Raw genomic sequence first — 21,044 nt, 5'->3', positions numbered from 1 at the left:
AAGCAAAACTTCCCTCTTGGGTTAAAAATGATCAACTTGAGGAGTCCCCAAGACCATTGAGATCTCAAAGTTCAGAGGGGTGACAGAAGGTAGGGACCATATGAACCACCCAGAAAATCTACACTTAAAAACAAAGGGCCAAAGCCTGCTAAAAAAAAGTATGGACAGTGCAGAAAACTGATCTTGAATAGAAGAACATTCAAGTTTCCTGGCCTCACATTGTCTGAATGACTGGCTCAGAGTCTCTAGTCCTCCAGAAGGCCGGGCCCTAAATTTGAGATGCCATCCCCTTACATGCTCCGCCTGACCAGGCATTAGGCCCCACAGAGAAACTAGGCTGTCCCAGAATAGTGGGCCCTAAGGTGGGCCTCCATCAGACCTTATGTTCTGCCCAGTTCAGTACAGTCCCCGCAACACAACTGCTGCATTCAGGAGAGAGTTACTTACTGGGGGGAGGAAGTTATCCTCCAGAAAGCATTAACTAGATTATAGAGGCGGCGGAGCGCTGGCTTCTAGGACGGTATCGGGCCTAGAGTAGCCATGGCCAGCAATAAAAGAAGGAATCTTACCCACCAGGGAAGGCTAACCTGTCCCAGAAAAGTAGGCCTGACGGGGAGGAGGTTAGCTGTAGAGGATTTCTTAAGCTCACCATCTGGTGTCTTTGGGTGTGCACAGGATCAGCTCTTCAGTAACCTCGCACATATAGTGGGGGATACAGACTGCAGAAAATGAGGGCGATGAGGGAAATTTAGTGCAGAAAACTGCCTGATTTCCCGTTACCCGCAGGGGGTAGACTAGGCTATGAACAGGCTGACAACCCAGCTGTAGCTAAAGGAGAGAAAATAAATGAAACTAAAATAAAAAATAGCATCAGACCTGAAAAGCAGATCAAGACGAGGCTGGACGGCAGCGCGGAGGGCTTAAGGGGAAGCCTCCATGACTGCCATAGGACGGAAGAGAACCAATAGGAGAAGAGATAGTTGGGGAAAGGGAGGGGACGTATAGGGGAGGGGACGGGGGGAGTTATCTGTTCCTCCCGCTGTTTTCGGCATTGAGCCGGAAGCAGCGGGATGAACAACAGGTAGAAATTGAGCTAAGTGCGATTGCCGTTTACTTACCTCCCACGGCAGTAGTTAGTATGGCTTCCCTGGCCTCAATGGTCGAGCAGCTGCACGATCCAGGATGGCTGGAGGAAACAGTGGCAGCGCTAGCCCGGATCCCTCAGGCAGGCCCGTCGCGCTCCGTGTCGGCAGCCGGCATAGAGGCGCCCCCTTCCCCCACGCTCCTCACGGGCGTTAGTGTTACAGCAGCAGGGGGAGAGATGATCCCTGCGGCCCCTGCAAAAATAAAGCAGAGGGCGTCGTCGGGAGCGGTGGCTCAGGCCAGGTCCCCCCGCCGCTCCCGGCGGTCCCGTCCACCAGAGCGTCTGAGCCCAGACATGGCCCCTCGGGCCCGGCATCGCAGGGGGAGCCCTTCTAAGGACGCTGCAGGCCAGGTTGCTGGGATGGGCGCCTCCTCCCAGGGCCTGCGTCCTGGCAGGAATCCCCAGCCGCGACGGGGCTTGGCGGCTAACAGGGAGTCACAGGCCGGGCTCCCGATCACACCCCCGCCTTCAGCCGCAGTATGCAGTCCACGGCCGCCCCGCATCGCATGGTGATGTGCCGGCCAGGGGGCAGGCTTCCTCGAGATCAGCAGGGAGGACGACAAGATCAACGCCGACGTCGAGGCAACAAGTCCGGTCGGAGGTTTGGATCCCTACGGTCGGGCGTCAGGTGGCCGGCCCCTCGGTCAGCATGTCGGGGTCCCCATGTCGGTGTGAGCACCAGTCGGCACCAAGAGAGGATTTGGAAGATGGAGAGCTGGATGAGACGCAGCGCGGTCAGGATTTTCCGGCTGGCGGGAATACAGCGCCTGGGCAGCCCGGTGAGTGTGTAACTCCTACGTTACCGTATCCAGCAATTTTCATGTCGGGTTTTGAGGGTGGGGTAGCAGGCGCGGAGGTTGCTGCTGTCGAGAGTGGCGTTGTCGAGCGCGATGGCTTATCGGATTTGGTGGGTTGTTTGCGCAAGTTAGTCGGGCGTTTAGATAGGGCAGCGGCCCCTGTAGTTCCTGCGGTGTCCCCGGCGGTGGTATGGGAAGGTCATCGTGATGTATTGCCGCGGTCCGTGGGTAGTAATGTTTCGGGGGTGCTATTTTGGCGAGCGTGATCGGAGAAAAGGCGCCAGAAAATTGCTCGGCGTTGTTCTATTATTTCGATGCCATCGGGGAGGCTTATAGGGCGTACGGTGGGCAGGCGTGGTTGCGGTATGATGAGCAATTTCGCCAACGAAAAGTGGTACGTCCGGCGATTCGGTGGGATCAAAAAGATATTGCGCTGTGGTTAAGGGTTACTGCCCCGATTAAGCAGTCCTTTCCCGGGAGCGTTGGCCAAGGAGGTCAGTCGGGTCAGTCCGGACAGGGTTCCGGTTCAAAAATTGGGTTCTGCTGGCAGTTCAATGATGGCCAGTGTAAATTCGGGGCCTCATGAAAATTTAAACATGTCTGTTCGGAGTGTAACGGCTCCTCTCATGGGGCTGCAAAATGTATGCGGAAAGGGAAGCGGTCAGGTCCTAAGTCCTCCTCCGTTGGCCAAGGGGCGGTCTCCGGTGAGGGTGGAAAGAATGGTACCGTATCTAACTGAATATCCGGATAGGGTTGCAGCCAAGTTAATTTTCGAGGGGTTTTCGTTTTGTTTTGTTATTCCCCCTCCTCCGTATGAGGTCCCGGTTACACGGCGTAACCTTAAGTCGGCTTATTTGCACTCGGCGGTTGTTTCAGAAAAGCTGTTAAAGGAAGTTTCGCTGGGGCGCATGGCCGGTCCTTTTGTCGAGCCGCCTGTTGTAAATTTAGTTGTATCCCCTTTGGGAAGTGTGCCGAAGCGGGAGCCCCGTAAATTCCGTTTGATTCACCATTTGTTCTTTCCCAGGGGAGCGTCGGTAAATGAGGGGATAGATCACGATTTATGCTCAGTGGTTTACACGTCATTTGATAAAGCGGTGGCGTTGGTGAGAGGGGCGGGACAAGGGGCGTTGTTGGCGAAGACGGACATTGAGGCGGCTTTTCGTTTGCTGCCGGTACATCCGGAGAGCCAACGGCTGTTGGGTTGCTTCTGGAACGGGGGGTTCTATGTCGATAGGTGTCTTCCAATGGGGTGTTCTCTTTAGTGCGCATACTTTGAGGCTTTTAGTAGCTTCGTGGAATGGGTGACGAAGGGTGTAGCGGGGGTGGACTCATTGATACATTATCTGGATGACTTTTTGTGTGTCGGCCCTAGCGGTTCTCCTGTTTGTGGTAACCTATTGTATTGCTTGCAGAAGGTTGCGTCGGATTTTGGAATTCCGTTGGCGCCGGGTAAAACTGAGGGCCCAGTCTCCACCATTTGTTTTTTAGGGATCGCAATTGATTCGGTCGCTATGGAGTGCAGGCTGCCTGAGGATAAATTGCTACCCTTGAGGCAGGAAGTGAGGCGGGCCTGCCGACTAAAAAAGATCACTTTGCACGAACTCCAGTCGCTGCTGGGGAAATTGAATTTTGCATGTAGGATTATGCCAATGGGTAGAATTTATAGTAGGCGCTTGGCGGCAGCGACGGCGGGTATCAGGGCTTCCCATCATTTTGTGAGGCTTGGTTTGGAACACAAGGCGGATCTGCAGGTATGGGACGAGTTCCTCGGGCAGTATAATGGTAAATCGCTGTGGATATCCCCGATGCAAGAAATGAGTGATGTGGAGTTGTTTACGGACACGGCGGGGTCCGAGGGTTTTGGCGCATATGCGGGGGGTCAATGGTGTGCGGGGAACTGGCCGGACAGCTGGGTGGTCAGTGGCCTTACGCGAAATCTGGCCCTGCTCGAGCTGTTTCCCATCGTGGTTGCAACGACCATTTGGGGGGACAGGCTCAGGGATAAAAAGGTTCGTTTCCACTGTGATAACATGTGGGTGGTGTTAGCAATTAACAACTTATCAGCATCATCTCCACCAGTGGTTCAGTTGCTGCGTCACCTAGTGTTATTGTGTTTGTCTCTAAACGCGTGGGTGGTGGCGGTGCATGTTCCAGGGGTGTCCAACTGTATTGCTGATGCTCTTTCTCGCTCGCAGTGGGATCGTTTTCGTCAATTGGCACCAGGAGCGGATGCGTCCGGCTTGGCTTGCCCGGAAATACTCTGGGAGCTGGTTTCGGTCCCGTGGAAGGGTTGATTGAACGGTCGCTGGCTAGGGCGACTTGGAACGCTTATTCGGCTTGTTGGCAGCAATGGGAGGATTGGGTAAGAGTATTGGGCAACGTCTGCACGGAGCAAGACAGGTTGGTAGCATTGTTGTACTGGTTGGGTAATGCGTGGGAGGCGGGGTTTTCGCTGGCTAAGGTGAATCGTTTCGTTGCTGGTTTGGTGTTCGGTTTCAAATTACGGGGTTTCCAGGATGTATCCAAGCATTTCCTAGTAAGGCAAGCTTTGAAAGGTTTGCGTAGAGGCAGGGCCGAAGCAGATCAGAGGCGGCCCGTGTCTTTTGCCCTCCTTGGTTCACTGGGCGCATCGCTGGGGGCTGTTTGTAATTCACCTTATGAGGTAGATTTGTTTCGGTTGGCTTTTTCCCTCGCGTTTTTTGGGGCACTCAGAATTGGGGAGTTGGTCTCCCCTAGTAAGGCTAAGGCTGGGGGGTTGCGACAGGCGGATGTTGGTCTTTACGGGGATAGACTCGAGTTGTTGGTGCGGCGGTCCAAGACCGATCAGTTGGGCCGAGGTAAGCGAATAGTGTTGTTTGCTCTCCCGGGATCGACGATGTGTCCGGTCGCTTGCATGGGTGCGTTCAGGCCACTTGGCGAGGTGCCGGAGGCGCCATTGCTCCGCCATGAGAATGGCGCGTTTCTGTCTAAATATCAATTTGATGCAATATTCAAAAAATGCTTGGCTGTGGTTGGTGTGGGGGACAGGTGTTACTCGTCTCACTCGTTCAGAATTGGCGCGGCTACGGAAGCTGGGCGTTGGGGGTTGAATGACGAGGGCGTGCGTCGCATTGGCCGCTGGGAGTCCAATAGGGAGCCCTCATTTGTTATGAGTTGTACGTTGTTTCCTATGGTTTTCTTTGAGTTTCTTGTCCTTTCTTTTCAGATCATCGCCCATGTTTAGTCTGGCTGTTAGGACATTCTTTTGTGCACTGGGGGGCACTGCGGGCGGACGTGCGCCCGGATGGCCGCCAGCTTCGCATTCCGCGTCGGGATGCGGTGTTGCATTGGTTGGGGTTTCGAGGTATGTTATGGAGCTGGGTATTGGCCGAGTTTCAAACATATGCTCGCCTGGATAGAGTCCCGGAGGTTTTGGCGTTACATGTTGGGGGGAACGATCTAGGGGTACGCCCCTTTCGTGAGCTAGTGCGGTATATAAAGCATGATTTGTTGTGTCTGTGGGCGTCTCATCCGTCCTTGGTGATTGTTTGGTCGGACATAGTTCCGAGGAAGGCTTGGCGCCTGGCAAGGTCGGTGGAGAGGGTTAACAAGGCCCGCATTAAGGTGAATCGGGCGGTGTCACGATTCATTGCCAAGATTGGGGGCATTTGTGTTCGTCACAGGGATCTGGAGTCTGGGGTTGGGAATTATTGGCGTAGTGATGGGGTGCACTTGACCGAGGTTGGAATTGATCTGTGGAGCTTGGCCTTAGCAGAAGGAATTGAGAGGGCGGTTGTGGTTTGGAGGAACTCACAGGCTTAAGGTAGTCAAGGCCTGTTTCGCTGTGGCGGGGGGAGTCCTTGAGGTTGGTCAGTACAAAATGGTGGGGGGGTCGCATCGGGGGTATGCGTCCCCCAAAAAGGTATATCATTTGAAGACTTCATAGGGTGTTATCCCTTTGAAGTGGTCTTCTGGTGGTTGGAGCCATCTGCAGAGGTGAGCGGTGCCTCCGAGCTGGTTTACGGCTGGAGGTAAAGAGTTGGTGGTGGTTTGCAGATGGCTAACTTAAAGAAAAAACCGGTCTTAAAATGGCTTCAAGGACTTCCCCTGCTCTGTTAAAGTATTAAAAAATGTTGATGGTTAATTCTGATTCTGACCCATGTTGGGTCATGTGAATTAGAGGAGGAGTTATCCGAATGTTTCGGATTAAATTGCATTTAAATAATGTAAATAAATAAACGGCTGCTGTGGCCATTTCATATCCAACCTCGGTTGTCATGTGTCGTTATTGGGAGATGGGCAGGAGAAAGGGGGTGAATAAGTTTAGAAGGTTAAATAGTACATGACTCTACTTAGGCCAGTCATGTCTGCCTCCTATGGACATTAGGCTAAAACCAGGTGGAGCCAAGACCACTTCCTACCTAATGTCAATCTTTTAGTGGCAATGGCCCCAATGATATTAACGAGAAATTATAATTTGCTTACATAATATAGTGGTCCCCAAAATAAGCTTCTGGGGTCCAAACTGCAAGGTGCCTGGTGCTCAGGGTGTCTCCGTACACTTCCCTTACATTTTACTTCGTACGTTCAGTAAATAAATGGGGGCAACAGTCATTCCATTTATTAAAATCTCAAATTACATCCCAAAGGATGATTTGTAGCCATATCCTGTACAAGCTGATTAGCGCCATCATGTGGAGATTCTGTTTTAGAAGAGTTTTTACTTCTTTTTATGAAATGAATCGGATTTATTATTTTCTTGATCATTCAGAATCTTTTATAAATTAAACTACATTTTCTTCCAGACACAACGGCATCTGTTCTGAAATCTTATTGAATTGGTATGCTAATTGGTATTCTCCGTCCCTCCAATACTAGAATATTCATAACAGAATTTCTATAGATTTATCAACTGCAATAAAATAGCAAAGAATAAGGAATAATAAGCACAAGTAAAAGAATACTCATTTACAAGGCTGGAGGAGTGCAACCCAGAACTTCAAGGTGATTTGTGGTGAGCAGGAGTCATTTATTATAATATAGAAATAATAACGCCATTCTTATTGAAAACTTCAATGATGGAGTTGTACAGTGAGAGGAGATAAGAATGACATATAAATACTGGATAAAGAACATATCAATATGCAGCTGTTAAGAAAGAGGCCAAGAATACATATAATTAGTATAGAAGTTCAAAATAGCAATACTGAAGGATACAAAGAAATCCCCCAGACAAAGCGAAGTTCCACATTAAAGGCGTCTTTACGGAATACAATAGACAACAATTTACACAGCCGTTCCCTAACGTAAGATTATTGGAATCTTTTCCTCGAGCCATTGGAGTGCTCTGATGAGAACCTACAGGACCGCGAGAAGTCTCCAATTCGCTAAAGACCCATTAGCCCCATTTATGACTGCCTATAGTTTGTCAATAAACTGCAGAATACAGGCTGTCATAAAACAGTGCAAGTTCAGGCCCAGGTAACAACCACGCCTGACCCTCGACCCTGCGGGCCATTATCAGATCATGCAGCCTTTTTATTGTAACATTTTATAAACAAATTCCCCATTATTTTCTTTGACAGTTCAAATTTTACATTTCTTTGCAATGCTACTTCTCTGTCCAATACTATTCTTCCTGGAAATGTAATAAGGGTCCCTCTTACACGGCCTGACATGCGCCGTGTAAACAAGCGCTGATGAACGAGACAGCTGGTTGATCGGCACTCGTTTGCTCCTTTCACATGGAGCTAGTATGGGGACAAGTGAACATTACTACGATCTCTCGTCCTCAGCCCTCTATCGTGTCGGCAGAACATCTACCTGTTTACGCAAAGAGACGTGCTACCAACGATGATAATATTTTCTGCTGCATAAATGATGCGCTCAGCCGATAAACCAGTGTTTGCTCGTTCATCAGCGGATCGTTGCCCTGTTTACACAGGGCAATGATCAGGAACGAGCGTTCATATTATTGACCCATGTAAAGGAGCCTTAAGTTGACTGGGCGTCATCACTGTGTAGGGACACCCCCAATTAACCAGGGGAATTGAAATAGTTGAACAGGAGCTGACAGGAGTGCGGACATGTCCTATTTAACCACTGAGGAACAGAATATCTAACTTGACTTTTCTATAGCTGGTGACAGTGCCAAATATAGTAGTACACCCCATCATGGTTGTCTATGGTTGGTTACAACACACTCACCCTTCTTCAATCAGCATTGGGGTGTTGAGTGGTTCCATATCCTCAGCAGCAAGTAGTTGGTTAATGAGAGTGTGCGACTGAGGGTCGAGGCTTCGTGTTTGGGATGGGATCAAGGCAGAATGAGCAGAGTAGCTAAAAAGATGAGGTAGATACTGATAGTGCGTTGGTCCGGGTGTCCCCAAATACTGGTCCCGTAGAGAAGCAAATCCATTTAGTTCCATTGATCTACTGTAGGAGAACAAAGACAACAATGTCAGCATCAAATGAAACCGTGTCTACTATTACTAATCCAAATGACCTAAGAAATCCATGTTACCTCGAGGAGGGTGTGGATACAGGTGAAGGCTGGTTACTCTCAGATACTGCATTGCCTGGCGAGCTGTGGTCACTGTCTCCGTTGTTACTCCAAGAAGTGTTGGCTTCCTCCTCAAACTCTTGACCAGACATTATTCGTTCAATCTCTTCTTCTGAAATCTGAGAAAAAGGGTTTATAGAGTAATAGGTCAGAGATTAACTTGTATTTCTGCTAAATGCAATGGAAGCGGTGATGTCAGATGGCATTGCGAATAACATTAGAATTTGATCAGCGGAAAACAATGAATATTTTTAAGGTCAACAGAGAAGCCTATACTATGATGGCCATGTAATAAACCATACCACCCTCCCAGCAATCCCAGATACAGGACAGGATTTTAACAGATATGGGAGCATTATTCTGTGTTGGGAGGCACTATAGGGGCATTATCCTATATGGGGCAGCTATAGAGCCATTATACGGTGTGGGTGGCAGCTATAGGGGCATTATCCTTTGTAGGGGCAGTGATAGGGCCATTATCCTGTGTGGTGGCAGCTATACGGGCATTATACTGTGTGGGTGGCAGCTATAGTGCCATTATCCTTTGTAGGGGCAGTGATGGGGCCATTATGCTGTGTGGTGGCAGCTATATGGGCATTATACTGTGTGGGGAGGCAATATAGGGGCATTACACTGTGTAGGGGCAGCTCTAGGGGCATTATACTGTGTAGGGATGCACTATAGGGGAATTATACTGTGTGGGGGCAGCTATAGCGGTATTATACTGTGTGAGGGCCACTAAGGGGTCATTATACTGTGTGTGGGGGGCCCTCAGATGTGTTTCACCACCCTCTGCTAAACCCCTAGCTACGCCTCTGATGGCACACCCTCAGCAGCCATAGTCGGGCGTCAGCACCCACACACAGCAGCAGGCTACCTTGAGCTCGCCCCATCCCCCACCCACACAATTATCATGGTTTTCGATGTTGCAAGGACTTATTTTTTGAATGGAGCCAAGTCCTGGCATCTAACTACGAAAGATGTTGACATACGTCAGACAAAATGGGGCTAAGTACGATAGTGGGGGGTCCCAAAAGTGGGTCCAGCCTCAGAAAGTTTGGGAACCACTGGCCTATCCTATCAATGTAAGATTAGTGGGGCCTGCTTAGTGCCGTACATACAAGTATGACTGTGCCTGGTACTGCAGGAACAATAACAGGGCCAAAATGCTTCAGTGAGTGCCACTGCCACTTCTTCTGATTGGTGGTGGTCCCAGAGGTCAGACCCCCATGATCATACATTAGGATAGGCCATTAAATGAAAACCCCAGACAACTCATTTATAGGGGTTGTGCAGTCCCTAAAAATTGATGGCCAACAATATCTGATCGATCGGGGTCCAGCTCCCGGGACCCCGTGTGATCAGCTGTTTTGAAGGGGCCGCAGCGCTCGTACGAGTCAGCGATTCACAGTACGAGTCGATAAAGAATGAAGTGGAAGCAGCGCTCGTATGAGTGCTGCAGCCTTTTCAAAACAGCTGATCGGCGGGGGTCCCGGGGAGTCGGACCCCGACCAACCAGATACTCATGGCCAATCGTGAGGATAGGCCATACATTTTTAGGGACTGGAGAACACATTTAAGGTGGTATATTTTTCTGTATTTTCTAATATGGTAAAATAAAGCAACATTTTCCATTCTTACTTGTACAGGACCAATACTCTTGTTTCTTCCACCTGGCATCCCATCTTCTCGAATTGCTGTAAAACAAAAATAAGAAAATAAAATGTAAATGTCAATAAAATTACATAAACCACATAAATGAAATACTGTAGCATAATCATAACACACACTTCGAGTCATAAAGAACTTCTGGAAATAGAGATTGAAAATAAATTAATAATAAAAAAAGCTGTAAAACAAAAAGCAGCTGTTTTGTACACATCATGGCCACCAGGTGGCACTGGTTAACTTAGACAAGAGAATGTGTTCCACAAGATATACTATAATATAATATACTATTATACTACAGTGGGGCAGAATGAGTCAGCTGCAGTTATTTGAGAAAGTATCTATAATATTCTTATATATTACAGTAATTTTTTCATGTTTTCATTATGTTACTCATGCTCTCATGTTAATAGATCTACTACCTAATATTTACACAGTGCCAGTATAATCTGCAGGCCTGTGCACAGATTACAATATGCACATATGCTCCTATCTCCAATTAGCTTTACAATCCTTACACATATATACTGAGCCAATTTAATGGGAAGCCAATTAACGGTGTGGCCAGTTATAACCACACGTGTGTCAATCTTCAGTGCAAAACTCCTTATGGTCAATGTCTGTATTCCTTTTCCTAGCCCCAGTGCTATAGGTAGCAGTGACAATTCACTGGGCTGCCAAAATACTGACAATCTCAATATGCAGAAAACAATTATTTAAACCCCCCCTCCTAGAAATTAACATCCTAGAAGTTAATGAATTGTAAAAATATCTATATTCAGCTGGATATAGATAGATAGATAGATAGATAGATAGATAGATAGATAGATAGATAGATAGATAGATAGATAGATAGATAGATAGATAGATAGATAGATAGAATATAAGAAACTTTGTAATAGGTTATTAGAGAAAATGCTCCCCTGTGTGCAGTGTAGAGAAGACATGATAGTAGTCAGGCTCCACCACTAAAGGGGGTTCTACACTGGCAGATTATCGGGCAGGCAATTGTTCATATAACGCTTGTTGACGATAACTGCCCTGTGTAAACGGGAACGATCAGCAGATGAACAAGCAAATGCTCGATCATCTGCTGGTCGATTCATTTAAAAAAAGTAAAATATTATCGTAGTCGGCAGCCCATCTTCCTGTGAATACAGGGGGATGTGCCATGACACGATAATAATGTATGGGGACGAGCGATCGGAGTAACGACCACTCGTCCTCATCCATAGCTCCGTGTGACAGGAGCAAGCGAGCGCCGATCAATGATGCCTCGTTGATCGGCATCTGGCTGGTGTAAAAGGGCCTTAACTCTATCTTAAAGAGGCTCTGTCACCACATTATAAGTGCCCTATATTGTACATGATGTGATCGGCACTGTAATGTAGATTACAGCAGTGCTTTTTATTTAGAAAATTGATCACTTTTGACAGAATTATGACCTATATTAGCTTTATGAGTTTCTTAATGAACAACTGGGCGTGTTTTACTTTTTGGCCAAGTGGGCATTGTACAGAGAAGTGTATGACGCTGACCAATCAGTGACCAATCAGCGTCATACACTTCTCCCCATTCATTTACACAGCACATAGCGATATAGCTATATCGCTATGTGCAGCCACATAAAAACACTTAACATTACTGCAGTGTCCTGACAATGCATATACATTACCTCCAGCCAGGACGTGATGTCTATTCAGAATCCCGACACTACAGCACAGCAAGTGTAATCTCGTTTGAAATGACAGTTTACAGCGTAATCTCGCGAGATTACGCTTGCTGTGCTGTAGTGTCGGGATTCTGTTAGCAAAGTGTCAGGATTCTGAATACACATCGCGTCCTGGCTGGAGGTAATATATATTCACTGTCAGGACACTGTCAGTAACATTAGTGTGTGAGTAAGTGGCTGCACATAGTGATCTAGCTATATCGCTATGTGCTGTGTAAATGAATGGGGAGAAGTGTATGACGCTGATTGGTCACTGATTGGTCAGCGTCATACACATCTCTCCACAACGGCCACTTGGCCAAAAACTAAAACACGCCCAGTTGGGCATTAAGAAAGTCATTAGCATAAAGCTAAAATAGGTCATAACTCCGTCAAAAATTATCGTTTTTCTAAATAAAAAACACTGCTGTAATCTACATTACAGCGCCGATCGCATTATGTACAAGATAGGGCACTTATAATGTGGTGACAGAGCCTCTTTAACTGAGTTAGAGCCTGCAGAGGTGAAAACAGCTAAAGAAAAATGCAGGATACAAGTCATATAATGGCCAGAAATAGTGTTATTCCTCACGTACACACATAGGACAACTTATTCTGCAACGTCATCTCAGTGTAGGTACGCTTTAATAGAATGGTCGGTGGATCTGTACAACTCACGAGCACTATAGGATCGGCCAAGGGACATCGGGATAACTAGAGCAAGTGGAAGAAAGGATCAGGTTAAAATCCTCTACGACTCTTCTTTTCCACTGATGTTGGGATGACAGTGGGGAAAATCTCCAGGCTATGGCCATAATTGCAGCCACAAATAATAATCTAATATTGCTGTAGTAACTGCAGGAGGCGTTCTGGCACATATACAGGTCAATTGTGCATCTCCTCTCCAATTTTCTCCCCTGGTGATATAGTCCGGCGAGTGACAATTTATCGGTAGGGTTGTCTGGAGCATGATATTTTTATAGAAAATATGTTGTATGAAGTATATAACACATATCCGATGACTATTTTAATGAGAGCCAATGTTGGAGTTCCCCATATGAAGTTCTTGTACTTGTCCCCGCATATTACGACCTGTCCCAGATTGACAAACTCAAGGACTGTACTCAACCTACAAACCCACTAACACTTGTTCAAGGTGTCTGCATTTCAAAGCACAATCTGTCTCCACCATAAATTTCAGTGTCACTTCTGTCACCCAGCTTCCTGCCTTTTGACCTTGAATACAGTCAATTGCAGAGAATTTAGATACAGTACAGTGGGATAAGTTAATGCCATTTACTAAATTCCAGCCTTACACTTTCCTAATAGAAAAACAACAGAGGACAACGCCTGGCTTATACTTTCCAGGGGGCACAAAGAACACCCAAGTTAATGAGTCTTAGAAAAACACAGATAGTGGCAAATCATTAAGGGAGAAATGAGTAAGCGCTCCAAATGGCAACTTGTGTTTCCACATTGGGGTCACCATGATAGACTATAAGGAGATTTCCAATGAAAGGCCTTATTACACCGGCCGATTGTGGCCGATGCAGCGAGCGCCGATCAACGAGACAGCTTGTTGATCGGCGCTCGTTTGCTCCTGTCGACGAGTGGTCGTTACTACGATCGCACGTCCCCCTACATCATCATGTCGGCAGCGCGTCTCCCTGTTTGCAGGGAGATGAGTTGCCGACAACAATTATATTTCAGTTTTTTTAAACTATACGATCAGCAGATGAACGAGCGTTTCCTCGTTCATTTGCTGATCGCTGCCCTGTTTACACATGGCAATTATCGGCAACGTCCGCCCAATAAATGCTCAGTGTCCCCCTGAAGTCTCGAATATAGATTTCCATATGTGTGGTTATCACTGGCCATATACACTAGATCAGTTGTCTCCAACCTGTGGCTCTCCAGCATGCCAGGTCAGGGAATACTGAGAGTAATAGTTTCACAACTAGAGAGCAGGTTGGAGACCACTTTATTAGACAGACGGCTAACAGCTGACTAGTAGAATGGGCCCACACCCAGTCATTTCTGACAATGACCATCTAATTAAATTAATAATAAAAATAAATTGTTACATTTCCAAATTCAGGTTCAGCCCTACAAGATAAATGGAATCTCACAGGGCCAGGGGCAATAGACAACAGAAACATTTATTTCGAGCAGTCTGTTAGAACATTTTTAAAATTAGAAAACATTCAATGATCATCCAATAATACAGAATCATTTCAATAATCCAGGCTCCTATCTATTTTACGCTGGATTAAAAGGAATTTTACTGTATGTTCCTTTTCAGCCTTTACTGCCTATAATGTCTAAAGGCCCTTTTACACAGGCCAATTATCGGGCAACTGAGCGTTCATGTGAATGTTCATTCCCAACCATTGCCATGTGTAAACAGGGCAACGATCAGCCGATGAATTCATTGGCTGATTGTATAGTTTATACTGCAAGAAATATTATCGTTGTCGGAGAAAATATCCCTGCCGAGATGATGGAAATGTATGGGGATGAACAATCGTTTGTCCCCAAACATAGCTCCTTGTGAAAGGAACAAACAAGTGCCGATCAACGAGCTGTCTCATTGAGCGGCGCACGTTTACACGTCAGGCCATGTAAGAAGACCCTATGTTGGCTTTATCCTGTTCAATTATAGTCTCCCCAAGAAATATTCTCCCCCAGAGGTGCGACAGCTGCTCATCTCCCCTACTAGATGGAAATCACATGCACATTTAGCAAGGTTGTTATTAAACGTACTGGGGTTGGAACTTGGAAGCCATCTAACGTGTATGCCCATCTTAAAGGGGTTGTCTGCTTTGGTTTCAAGGGTCCCCAGACAATAAGTCGATCACAGGCTGTGCTATTGCTGGAACCCCAAACCATCAGCTGTAATCGGTGAGGGTATACAATGTTTCCTCTTTTTATCCCTCTCTTAAAAACATTTTTCTGTGAGTGAACTAGGCAACAAGAGTTTAATTTCCCTGCAGCGCCACTACAGGGGAAATAAAGCATTACGCAGTTCCCAGTGAAATCAATGTATTGTCCCTGTAATGTCAGGTCCTCCAAAATGAGGGATGCGCTTTGTAGATACTTTCTGTTCTGTCCTTGAGGGTTCTGAATGGGGGACCCCCCTCTATTACTTAGAATTCTCCTAAAAAGTATCTGAGAATGTAGATAACAGTGGTTTTGATTTTGACGAAGTTATAAATAATTTTAGATTTATGCTAATTAGTTTCTTAATAGACAACTGGATGTGTTTTTACTTTTTACCAACTGGGCATTGTACAGAGGAGTGTATGACGCTGACCAATCAGCGTCATACACTTCTCAATGTTCCAGCGTGATTGTGAAGTGAAAGAAGCTGGGCTGGAACAATGAGAAGTGTATGACACTGATTGGTCGCTGATTGGTCAGCATCATACACTCCTCTGTACAACGCCCAGTTGGTAAGATGTAAAAACACGCCCAGTTGGTCATTAAGAAAGTAATTAGCATAAATCTAAAATCGTTTATAACTTGGTCAAAAATGATCGTTTTTCAAAATAAAAACCACTGCTGTTATCTACATTACAGCGCCAATCAGATTATGTCGGAGATAGGGCACTTATAATCTCGTGACAGAGCCTCATTTAAAGAGGCTCTGTCACCAGATTCTCAAATCCCTATCTCCTATTGCATGTGATCGGCGCTGCAATGTAGATAACAGTAACGTTTTTGTTTTGTTTTTAAAAACGTTCATTTTTGGCCAAGTTATGAGCTATTTTATATTTATGCAAATGAGCTTTGAAATGGACAACTTAGCGTTTTTTTTTCGTTATGTCCAACTGGGCGTGTATTGTGTTTTTAACTGGGCGTGTTTACGTGTATGACGCTGACCAATCAGTGACCAGTCAGCGTCATACACTCCTCTCCATTCATTTACACAGCAGCGATGTGCAGCCGCATACACAGAGAATAACGTTAATCAAGTGTCCTGATAATGAATACACATGATCATCCAGCCTGGACGTCATATGTATTCAGAATCCTGACACTTCTGACTCTTTTCTGTGAGATTTCCAGCAAGGGAAACGAAATCTCGTTTACCTCCGTAATCTCGCGAGATTACGCGTGGCTTGCTGGAATCTCACAGAAAAGATTCAGAAGTGTCAGGATTCTGAATACACATGATGTCCAGGCTGGATTTCAGGCGTATTCATTATCAGGACACTTGATTAACGTTAATCTCTGTGTATGCGGCTGCACATCGCTGCTGTGTAAATGAATGGAGAGGAGTGTATGACGCTGACTGGTCACGGATTGGTCAGCGTCATACATGTAAACACGCCCAGTTAAAAACACAATACACGCCCAGTTGGATATAACGAAAAAAAAACGCCCAATTGTCCATTTCAAAGCTCATTTGCATATATATAAAATAGCTCATAACTTGGCCAAAAATGAACGTTTAAAAAAAACAAAAAAACGTTACTGTTATCTACATTGCAGTGCCGATCACATGCAATAGGAGATAGGGATTTGAGAATCTGGTGACAGAGCCTCTTTAATTATATTTTGTTTCTACAGCCCGGTTCACATGTGTGCTAACAGCTCCGTTAGGGGATCTCAGATTCCGTTGTTTTTGCGGCACAAAATAGCACAGCCAATTTACAGAAACCCTGCGGAACCCATTCAAGTCAATGGGTTTCATTGGGTGCCATTGGTTTCCATCATCCGATGGGTCCTGCGTGTCCGGTATTCTTGTTCCGCTCCTACAATAGTGCAGAACAACTGAACCCGTATGGGCTCATTCAAACGAGCGCGTATTACGTCTGTGTGACAGCCTGTAAAACAACGGCCGTCAATGGGGCCGATCACACGACCGTTGTTTCAATGGAGCATGTGAAGGGTCTATGAAAAAAATAGGACATGTCCTATTTTACCGAGTGTCACGCATCCCTCCATAGACTCTAGTCTATGGGGGATCCGTGACAACGCATCCCTCACGGATTTACCTCGGACGTGAAAAACGTCAGTTTTTCACGTCTGAGCCAACGCTCATCTGGTTATAGCCTAATGCAGATGTGAACACAGTAAAAATACCATTTTACATGGGCCAATAATTGGGTGAACAAGCGTTTATACTCATTCCCAATCATCGCGATGGATATACAGAGCAGAGAACGCTTAATCTCTTAATCATCGTCTGATGCCATCTTTTACCCGGCCAAAAACTTGGACACTAGTCGGCAGCACATCTACCGATGTCAACAGGGAGATGTGCAGCCAACATGATGCAAATGCATGGGGACGAATCATCGTAGAAACAATCATTTGTCCCCATACTAATGATCATTGCTCCATGTGACTGGGGCAAACGAGCGCTGATCAACTGATCATGCTGTATTGTCGATCGGTGCTCATTTTAAAGGTATAAACATGGGCAATATCTGCCCAAGTAAAACAAACTTTACTGATATTTGATTAGTTTGTTATTGGAATTTAGACAAAGACCAAGGAAAGATAAGGCCATGATTCTGATTAACTATTATCAATCCCTGTAATTACAGACAGAGTGTGTCTAAGCAGATCCTTCTGGTGACCACTATCTGCTATCCGATTTCTGTTTATCTCTAGCCTTGCCCTCGAGGCCTCAGGAGTTTTAACTGCAAACAGTAACAGAGTCATTGTCTTCTTCAGACAGTCGCTCTCCACAAAGCTCCAGTAGTTTGATCTGTTTAAGCTGGTCTTTTCTTCCTACAGCAGTAAAGCAAGGATGAGGCTCTCCTCCGATCACTTATTCTTTCTTCCTTCCTTTCGCCATACGTGAGGTGTTCGTGCACTATATTTTATAACCAAACATTGTTATATTCAAATCATATGACCAGATGTTCTAATTATGAGACCTCCAAGCAAACACCATGGGGGTGGTTTATTAATAAAAGCGAATAGAAAAAGCGAAGCATCATTGGAAAAACCACTCCTCTAGACTTTAATGCCCGTCTCAGTACCACGTGACTACCATTACTATTTAATCGCAATATCGAGAAATCACTACACGTAAACACACTGTTTTTTTCAAGACTAGCATAGCAACAAAAGCATGAGACTGAAGAAGCACCTCTACAATCAAATCATGTAATATATGAATATGCAGATTATCCCTTCAGCTGCTCATATCGAACAAATGGACCTTCCTTCTATCTAAACCTATTGGCCTTTAATGTTTAAAAGAAATAAAAAAAATTATATATAGTTACACACACATACAGACATATATATATATATATATATATATATAAACATATATAGATATATATACACAGATAGATATATATACACAGATAGATATATATACACAGATAGATATATATACACAGATAGATATATATACACAGATAGATAGATAGATAGATAGATAGATAGATAGATAGATAGATAGATAGATAGATAGATAGATAGATAGATAGATCTATATCTATCTATATCCATACATACATCCACTAGCTCCCCCCTATTAGAGTGCTACAGGATTCCCACAATTCCCTGTATTCTCAGACTGCGCTGGTGGGGGGTGGGATACAATACTGTCAAGTATTCTTCAGTTTAGTACATTAAAGGACCTTTCTCAATTTACTATCAAGGCCGCTATAATGGTGATCCTCTTGTGGACGACTGTCACCATAGGTATTAATTACTTCTGCTGCAGTCAATGTCCAGGAGTCAAAGGCCCAAGGCCAGGGGTGTTATCCAGATAGGTAAGAAATGCACTGAATGCCTATTGTGCTACTCAATAAGTCAAAACTAGTCTTCTCAGGCTGATACCATCTCCTAATCTCAATTCCTTATCTTTGTCTTGATGGTAAACTTTCCCAAAACTTCCAGGTGTCACTAGAACTCCCTGGTGTGTGTATATCAGACTTTTTCTCTATTGTGTAAAATCCATTATCTACTTACATAATACAAGCCTTAAAGTAAATTTACCTTTGCAAAATTTTTTATTTAAATGACAGCGCCCCCCCATCTGAAATAAAAAAGCAAAACTTAAAAAAATTAAGTTGTTTTTTTTTTCAGTTAAGAAACTTCTGGGAAAGCTGGGTGACAAACGATATGGCACAATACAGCTTTTACAGAGGTTGTCGTCCAGATTTTACAGATCTTTAATGCCAAATTAGCAGAGTCAATAAGTGGGGAACTATATATGAATAGCAAAGCAGATATGCCATTTAGAACTCTGGAAAAGGGTAGAAGCTGTAATGGGAGCTATAGAGAAATATAGCAAAATAGAATTTAACGAAAAAGGACAAATAGAGGATATATATTTACTGGTGGTTCAATTATTTAAGGTGGAAATGCTATTTAAGGTGGTCACCTGACCATCTTCAAAAATATATGTTCTTTCCGAACAATGAAATATTTACATTTTTGGAACAATCTTACTAACTGCCTACGTTAAGATTAGTTTTTTTGAGGTAAATCGGGAGCAATATTTTTCACCCAAAAAATAAATAAATCCTAATCATATTGTATGGTTATACAAAATGCTGTGATAATAGCAATCTGTGGATGATAAAAACAACCATAAAAGGTTAAAGCCCTTAAAACCACCTTTAAAAAGGAGCTGCGTGCGATTAGTAAAACATGAAAATGTTTCTCTTCCCCCGGAAACAGCACCACTGTTGTCCGTAGGCTATGTCTGGTATTGCAGGTCAGCCCATGTTTTTTTTAATCTCATACAACCCCTTTATTGGGGGGGGGGGGGCGACGACGATTACATTAACCCTTTCAGCAAGACCTGGGACTGCTGCATCACTTATTGTTCCATAATGAGTATAAAGGGACATGTGCCCAGATTGGCACGCACAGGTGGCGTCTCCCACCACAGCAATAATTTATGTGGTGGTTAATATTTTATTGAATGTTGTTGTAGATACAACTACTGATAAGTTATTAAAATTTTTACAAAATAAAACCAGTGTGGTATATACACGCGGTTAAGCTGGACAAACCTTCAATCATATCTATGTAGTTTTATCTGCCATTATATACGAGAGACATACACAGGATATTCCTTAGGCACTGTACTGTAAGTATGCGCAGATTGTACCAAGCTAACAGCAGGAACTGTTAAATCAATGAACGAAATATGCCGGATCAGACGAGACTGTGAAAAAGTAACAACCTGGGAGCTTTAAGACTGATAAAACATTCATCATTGCCTGGGATTTTACAGCAGGGAGAAAAGAAACGGATGTGGAGCGGCTGTGACGTGGCATCCATTATGGCTGTAATCTCAAAAAAAAAACTTGTTAAAAGGGCCACTAAAGTCTACTAAAAAAAAAAAGCACAAGCTCAAAAGGAAATAATAATATATAGTAAAAGATATGGTTTGGAAAGATATGGAAATCATTAATTTGGTTTCCGTACGGTTAATAAAAGAAACCGATATTTTTAATTTATTCAATGTATAACAAATACTACCTAAAGACTCAAGTGTATGCGACGGCGGCCCTGCTGTAAAATAGATCTAAAAAAATATTCTATCATGGGTTGAATATATATATATTTTATATAATATATATTTTACTGGGAGCAATCTGGCAATCTTTCACCCTAATGTAGTTTGATTTCCTGTCCACTAGGTGGAGATGAGGCTCCATTAAATTCCTTATATTGATATAACTGACAAGAATTACATTTATATTGGTCATTCCCAATCCTCAATTCATCCATCATCCTTGTCCTCCATTATTTAGGGTGGCCACACACTTAAGATTAGGATCGTATGTCGGATAGTTTGTATGAACAATCTGACCATCATCATGTCAGGCAAAACTGGCAGATCACGGACATAGTTATATAAAAGTGTAAAACAACAGAATGTATTCGTGCAAAGTGACGAACGATCGGCCATAATTGTATAGATTCAGCCAACGAAGGGCAAATAAAAATGACAAATCCCTTTTTTGGCAGACTGTAGTTTGTTGTTGGTCATCGCGAATGATCGTTCGTGTATCATTTTAAACCGATAGTCAGCCCAGATGGTAAAAATCGTTCATTTTAGTGTCCGTATTACAGCTGCAATACCTGGACCTCCTGAGATCCTACTGAAGCGGACTTAGATCACCATAAGAACTCACTGCGTTCAGTAGAACCGCAGGCAGTACGGGTATTTTGGCCATAAAATGGAGGCTAAAA

The 21,044-nt window shown here is 44.6% G+C and overlaps 1 protein-coding gene across 1 annotated transcript in view; it reads right to left on the bottom strand.

Moving 5' to 3' along the window:
• The window catches only part of NR6A1 (nuclear receptor subfamily 6 group A member 1), a 220,898-nt gene that overhangs the window by 14,684 nt on the left and 185,170 nt on the right, over positions 1-21,044 (bottom strand). The window contains exons 5-7 of the mRNA XM_075835503.1: positions 10,124-10,179; positions 8,444-8,601; positions 8,128-8,355 (exon numbers count right to left, since the gene is read on the bottom strand). Of these exons, the coding sequence (XP_075691618.1) occupies positions 8,128-8,355; positions 8,444-8,601; positions 10,124-10,179 (442 nt within the window). The remainder of the gene's footprint in view (positions 1-8,127; positions 8,356-8,443; positions 8,602-10,123; positions 10,180-21,044) is intronic.

This window comes from Rhinoderma darwinii, chromosome 8, assembly GCF_050947455.1.
Source record: "Rhinoderma darwinii isolate aRhiDar2 chromosome 8, aRhiDar2.hap1, whole genome shotgun sequence".
Classification (NCBI taxonomy): domain Eukaryota; kingdom Metazoa; phylum Chordata; class Amphibia; order Anura; family Rhinodermatidae; genus Rhinoderma; species Rhinoderma darwinii.
The sequence above is the reverse complement of the archived record's forward strand: the minus strand, read 5'-3'. Positions and strand labels throughout refer to the sequence as shown.